The 7,219-nt window shown below is 51.3% G+C and overlaps 1 protein-coding gene across 1 annotated transcript in view; it reads right to left on the bottom strand.

Moving 5' to 3' along the window:
• Positions 1-451, bottom strand: part of CEBPA (CCAAT/enhancer binding protein alpha) — a 1,641-nt gene extending 1,190 nt beyond the window's left edge. The window contains exon 1 of the mRNA XM_015423839.1: positions 8-451. Coding sequence (XP_015279325.1) covers positions 8-336 — 329 coding nt within the window. The 5' untranslated portion in view covers positions 337-451. The remainder of the gene's footprint in view (positions 1-7) is intronic.
• Between the last annotated feature and the right edge of the window lie 6,768 nt (positions 452-7,219).

Below are 7,219 nucleotides of genomic sequence, written 5' to 3'. Positions count from 1 at the left end.
CTCCTGCTGCTGCTGCTGCTGCTGCTGCTGCTTGCTGTGCTGGAAGAGGTCGGCCAGGAACTCGTCGTTGAAGGCGCCCGGGTCGATGTAGGCGCTCAGGTCGATGGAGTTCTCGTGCTCGCAGATGTCCTGCAGCTCGGCGGCGGGCAGGTAGCCGCTGTAGCCGGGGCCCGGCGGCAGGTGGGGGCCGTGCGCGTGGTGGGGGCCGGCGGGCAGGTGCGCCGCGGAGGGCAGAGGCTGCTGCTGGTGGTGCTGGTGGTGCTGGTGGGGGCGAGGCTGCAGGGCGCTGCTCATCGGAGGGCGCGGGTCCGCCTCGTAGAAGTTGCTCAGCTCCATGGAGTCGCTAAACCGAGCCGCCGCGCATGGTGGGTGGGGGGAGCTCCCAGGCTCAGGCTGCCACCCGACTCACTCTGACGCGCGCAGGGCTGGAGCAGCTCTCCAGTCGACTCGCTCCCGGGCTGCCTTCTCCAGCCCTCGGCCTCCTATTTATACCCCTCCGTTTCCCTGCAGGGCCCTCTAGTGTCCAACCTCCTGGGTTTGCCTGGGAACTTTGACCGGCCTCGCCTCCTCCGCGCCCCGACGACGAGTGCTCCCCAACCCCCGGCCGCCGCCTCCGCCTCCGCCTCCTCCGGGCTGGCTGCCTGGACGGGCCGAGCGCCAGTCCCCTGGAGGCAGTTCGGGAGGCGCACGGACCTGCCTCGGAGGACGGAGGAATGGCGCTCCGGCGCGCGTCGGAGTCTCTCTGGGATGTCTCCACCGGCACCTTCGCTCGCGCGCGGGCGGAATACACCCCAGTCAGGCACCATTCGTTGCAGGCAAGCCCCCCTCCGATTCCGTAGCCTTGAAAGCCGCTCTTCAGCTCCCATGTGCTACCGAACCCGTTCCAAATCCACCCCAAAGCGCACTGTCACCATGCTCAGGGCACTACTCCACACTGCCCTGCTCTAGTGATGACGGTAAAAACGTCTCCCCTCCCCAGTCTGAGGCAGCCTGATCACAAGCCCAAGCCCAAGAACCCTTCCAGGCAATTAATTATAATAATGTTCTTCAGCAGAGCCTTTTTTGGGGGGGGGGGAAGAGATGCCAGAACTCTCAAGAGAGAAATGTTCAATCTGTATACTGAAAACTCACAAACTTTTAAACCTTTTAAAAAGAATTTTGTCGAAGAGGTTCCGGAACTCTGTTGCGGAGCGTTTCCCCAGGAAAAAAAGTCGTGCTTCTATGGCAATGTGTGTAGTATAACCAGGAGATCCAAAGATTGTCTGGCAGCCTTCAGTTCAAACTCTTTTAGCATTGTGTACCACATTATTTATTTGGGGGGCTGAGAGAGCTATGAAAGAGCTGTGACTGACCCAGGGTCACCCAGCTGGCTTCATGGGGAGGAGTGCAGAATCGAACCCGGTTCTCCGGATTAGAGTCCCCCTTGGCTCCTTCCAGGTCACCGTTGGGAATACATGGTGCTGTTGGGATCTTGGCCAGTCCCCCTTTAAATTTTTTCCTCCAAATTACCTGGCAGATTAAAGTTGTCCAGAGGCTTAGAGACCTGGGGGCACTGATAAGGCGTCTTCAGGAAGTGCTTAGAGAAGTCCAAGGTACTTTCAGCCAAGCATTCCAACGGGTGTGTGTGCGTGTGTGCATGTGCACGTGTGCTCGTACCAGCAGAAACGGGCGTTGCTCCAGCGGCCACTTAAAACACTCCATTGTTCCAGCCTTTAAGCTGCACACAAATAAATAAGCAACCTGTCAAACTAAGGCCACCTTCTCCAACTTTTAGGCATGTGTGGCCTGATCCCTTGTGGGTTTACTCAGAAGTAAGGCTTGCTGAGTTCTGTGGGACTGAGTCCCAAAGTAAGCACGCTTAGAATTGCAACCCTGCTGCCTGAAATATTGCACGCTTGCTCTGAAGTAAGTCTTTGCTGAGCTCCTTGTCCAGTACCTGTCCATAGGATATCACAGTGGCTACAGAGGCTGGGTTGATGGGTCTCCTAAATGATATATCCAGACCACTAAGAGACTTTATGAAAAGTACTATACACTCTCAAGCAGCAGAATACCCCCCACCATCTTATAAGGAGCTAGAAGGTGACCTGGATGGCCGAGGCTAGCCCAATCTTGTCAGATCTCAGAAGCTAAGCAGAATCAACCCTAGTTAGTACTTGGATGGGAGACCCCCAAGGAAGTCCAGGGTCGCTACTCAGAGGCAGGCAGTGGCAAACCACCTCTGCTCATCTCTGGCCTGAAAAACCTGATGGGATCACCATATGTTAGCAGCAACTTGGCAGCACTTTCTACCAGAGGATGCAGCCTGTCCTCAATAAGGTTTGGACCAGCTCCAATCGCACCCCCATGTTACCAGGAAACTGACTTCTGCAAGCTACCTCGCAGTGGCAGCTGCAGCAATTTCTTCCCATAGTTGTCAGATTTTGGCACCAGAGGCCACAGCAAATTTGTGCAAATGCTGGATTCTGACTCAGTCCAACAATTTAAAAAAAGGCTACACAGTGGCTGGGAGTTTTGACAAGCAGGCAATTTTCTGCCAGCTTGGCATCAGAAGTCCCTCCCTCTGCCAACAGGAGTAGTGCTTCCAAGTGTACAGATCGCATCAGAGACACTCCTGAAGTCCTCACAGTACCCCTGTAAGGTAGGCCAACGTGGTGCAAATGGCAGAGGCTACCTACACACAAACGGTTTGAACTGGGCTCTTCATGTTTGGAACTCTTAGGCACGCTGATATCATGAGCTCTTTCTATCATACTGAAGGAACCATTTTATCTTCATAACTGGTTCAAAATAGTGAGAACTGACTTTAAAATACAAAAGGATAGGTATCAGAAATTAAAGATTTCTTAGCTAACACCTTGTTTGGGTAATACATTTAGACAAGAACATAAGGAGTGTCCTGCTGGTTCAGATTAGGGGTCCATCGAGTCCAGCTTCCTGTCTCACACAGTGACAAACCAGCTGCCAACAAACAAGGCACAGAGGCTAAGGCCTTTCCATGATGTTGCCTTCTAGCACTTATATCATCATCATCATTAAGATTTCTACCCTGCCCTCCCAGCCAAGGCTGGCTCAGGGCAGCTTACATAAAACACTATATAAATTACAGCAGGGGTCGTTTCGTAGAAAAAGAGCTAGGGGAACTCATTAGCATAACTCATTAGCATATGCCACACCTCCTGACATCAGTGGAAGTGTGTCATAAGGGCTGGCGGGAGTGCAAGGAAGCCCCGCAAAGGCCCTCCCTGGTCCCAGGCAGGCAGGGGTGGGGAGAGGCGGGGAGGGAGCAACTTACCCTCCCTCTTCTCCTGCCTCCTCCTGGCTGAATGAGGGCCGGAAGCGGGGCGGCCGGAAGCAGGGGGCGGGGCTTCATCATGTGCCCCGCCCCCCGTACCTCACCAGGGGGAACGGTCGCCAAGTCGTTGCATTCAAGGAAGGGAACCAACTACCTAATCAACCAAAGATGATAAAAGCAACTCGACAGCAGCTGCTACCTGGGCCTCTATTGTTAAGGAGGCATCCAGGAGCACTCCCAGACTCCTAACCTCCGGCACTGGCACCAAAGAAGCCCCATCGAAGGTTGGGACCGCCCCGGCTCAGGCACAGGACTTTCGTCTTCGTCAGATTCAGTTTCAGCCGGCTCAGTCTGAGCCAGCCAGTCACAGCTTGTAACGCCCTGTCTAGGTCTTCCAGTTTGGAGTCAGACTGACTGCCCAACAACAGATAGAGCTGGGTGCCATCCACATACTGCTGACATCCCAGCCCATGCCTCCTGGCAATCTGGGCAAGGGGGAGCATGTAGATGTCGAAAAGCATTGGGGATAACACTGCCCCTTGAGGCACTCCACAATCCAGTGGGTGTCTCTGTGATCTTCGGCGACAGGAGTGCCCTGAAGGAGTAAGCCTTCTGAATGAATAGGGCCACAGGCTGGAAGGGGGTCGAGCTACTCTACTTCTCCGTCCCCTTCCCCTTAACCACATGCCTGGTCCCACTGTTGTACTGTCCCCTCCCCAGCAGCACTGGAATCGCTTGCCTGATCAGAAGTGTAATGCCTCTGGATGTTGAGGTTTGGGGATGTGAGCTAAGGATGTGGCTAGCAGCTATTGATGAACCTGTCCTCCCAGAATCTGCCTACCTCCCCCCCCCAAAGCCATCTACACTGGTGGCCATCACTGTTCCATAATGTAATTATTTAAGGGGTAAAGAAGTACTTCCTTTTGCCTGACCCAAATCTATTGCTCATCATGTTCATTGGGTGCCCCAATGAAGAAGAGGTGTGTTTGAGTGAGTGCGGGATACTTGTGAGGATCTGTCCCACAAAGAGCAATCCTAAGCAGATCTACTTGAAATCCTACTCGGGTCTAGCCAATGGGCTGACTCCCAGGAAAGTGTTCTTCAGTTTGCACTAACAGTTTGGTCCACAGCTATATTCTGGAGGCATGAGTCCGGAAAAAGTACTAAAGAGAACGGTGCCTGCATGGCCGTTGGAATACATTAGTTCCTTCCGAGTGACGACAGAAAGACACTTGGCTTCCAAATGGCCATAAAAATGAATTGAATTAAGGATTACTGATTAGTTGTTACACAGTGGTTTTTACAAGGCGTCCTCAAACCAGATGGCCAAATAAATTAATTGTCTGCCTAAATGACCATATAAATGTGTAAGGATCATTGGAATCCTGAATAATTCATTGACAGGGAAAAATCAGGAGCCTCTCGGTTGGTTACACGGAGACACAGTTGGCCCCCAAGGAACACAGGTGTCATTTCAGCCAGTTTCTCAAGAAATCTTAACTCCTATATGGAATTTGCCTGGTCCAGGCATGGAGAAAAATGACATATTCAGAGGTTCCCAAACTTATTTTGCCTACTGCCCCCTTTTCAGAAAAAAAATTACTCAGCGCCCCTCTGGACATCTATCTTCAAGAAGTGGACAAAAAGATGCAGTTTATGGATCTGCACCCGGATTGTTCCAGCCCACCTGGATCGTTCCAGTGCCCCCAAGGAGGCAGTATTGCCCACTTTGGGAACCAGGGGACTGATACAAAAATTACGTAAATATATTATTTCAATTCCCTTTCCTGGAACCCGCCAACCAAACTGTGCCGGGGCAATTAGCCACGCCTTCCCCAGCGATATCCAGCCTGTGTGACCGGGGCCTGTGTAGATTTTTTTAAATGTTGCTTTGGCATCAGCTACCACCACAGCCCAAGGATCGTCACTGTGTGACTGAAGGTAAGCTGTGGCAGGCATCTTGTGGCTTGGCTCCTCCTCCTGCTTCAGCCATTTTGTTCCTGCACCTGCCACACTGTGTCGTTATTCCAAAGGGGCCTGCAGGCTCAACAAGGTTGGGGACCCACGAGCCAGAGAGCTTCTTTCCCCATTTTTCATAAAGGCACAGGCTCTTTTCTGGACCAAAAGCCATGGGCACCCAATGCAAAACTTCAGGAAGAAGGTGAAGCATATTACAATAAGGAGAGATTGACAGGATTGGTCAGTGGAGTCTTATGAAATTATTGACCAACCAGAGCCTCATTAGGGTAGTGGAACCAGTTAGAGCGGTGGAAGGTAAGTGAAGGCAAAGTCAATGGGGGTGGTTTGGCTTTGCCGTGCTTGTTGCTCAGGCATGACTTTGCCGAGACTTTGGCTGCGCTATCCAGTAAGGAACAGTGGGTAGAGTTGCCATCCTTCAGGTGGTGGCTGGAGATATCCTGGAATACCAACTTATCTCCAGGATATAAAGATCAATTCCCCTGGTAAAAATGGCTATGTTGGAAGGTAGGTGGACTCAGTGCCATGGTACCCTGCTGAGGGCCCTCCCCCCAAAACCCTGCCTGCCCCAGGCTCCACCCCCCAAATCTCCAGAATTCCTTAACCTAGAGGTGGCAACCATAAATAGGGGACAGGTAGAAAGTTGTTGATGATGACCCATCAAGCTGATTGCTTTGTCCCCCATTAGACTCCCTGAGAGGTCTCCCTCCCCCATTTGCTTTTTAACATCCAGCCCTGTTGAAGAGTTCTGAATTCTTGGCATTCTTCAAAATTCTTCAACAGGGCTGGATGCTAAAAAGCAAATGAGGCTCCTCCCAGGTTTCTCTCCTCCCCTTTTCCACCATAGATGACCACCAAGAGGCTTCAAATCTGCGGCTGGAAATGAGGTCAGAGGGCTGCCCAGCCTCTTTGTCCACTCACAGTGAAGCCAACCTCACAATGTTCCATGTCTCCCTAGGTCATAAGACCACCTCCTATAAAAAGGCCACTGTTACTTACCCCTGCTCTGAGGATGCAATATCTCTCTTGGAGAGGTATCGAGAAGTATCACCCTGCACCTTTTCCCTTCTTTTCTCCCCCTTTCTTCTGTTTCTTTCCCCTGCTTCCTTTCTCTACTTTTCTCTCCCAAATCTGTTTCCTACTCCCCCCACCACATCCCCTCCCTCTCCATACCCTTCTTTTCCCTTCCCCATCCAAGAAGATGAAGACGATACGGGATTGTCCTGGCGGAAGTCAAGTCAGTGAATTACCCAAAACTTCGAGAGGCCTGATTTGGTGCAGTCAGGCCCAGCTATAAAAAGCAGGAGCACCCCACCCACCTTGTTAAGCAGACCGTGCAGGCTTATAGCTCAGTTGAGCCAGGAAGGGATTTTTCCCTGCAGCCTGGTGGACGCAGGTTTTTAGCCGCCTCTGCACTGCCTTCATGGCACACTCAGGTCTCATCTACATGTGACACTCTCCCAGGCTCACCCGAGTCCTGTCAAGGCAGACAGGCATCCAGAGTTCCCATGTTGAAACCTAGGTCTCAGGTGTACGGAGGTCATTGCATTTCCTATGCATCTTTGAAAGAGGTTTAGATGCGGAGTTCCCCAGGCACGACAGAAGAGACTATAAATTCTACAATTTATTAACATATTATAAACATTCTTCTCCACATTATCTTCATTTAATAACAATAGCACCATTTATTTAATGTCTGTTCTCTAAAACATCTAAAAATCCATTATAATAATGTAATAATACAACTGTCAGCGAGCTGCCATGGTGTTCTGTGTTAGTTGTATCTCTATACAGTTGCTACCCCCCCCCCCGCCTGTGCGCCTGTATTTTACTCTGCTGTAATGCCTAAGCCAAACAACTGGAGGATGAACAACATTGTTTCAGAATGGGTATCCTTCATACATTCTATTTTAAGCAGGACAGTATGAAAATAATTAAATTTTCTGC

This window comes from Gekko japonicus, unplaced genomic scaffold (genome assembly GCF_001447785.1).
Source record: "Gekko japonicus isolate JY-2015 unplaced genomic scaffold, Gekko_japonicus_V1.1 scaffold225, whole genome shotgun sequence".
In the NCBI taxonomy this organism is placed as follows: Eukaryota; Metazoa; Chordata; class Lepidosauria; order Squamata; family Gekkonidae; genus Gekko; species Gekko japonicus.
The sequence above is the reverse complement of the archived record's forward strand: the minus strand, read 5'-3'. Positions and strand labels throughout refer to the sequence as shown.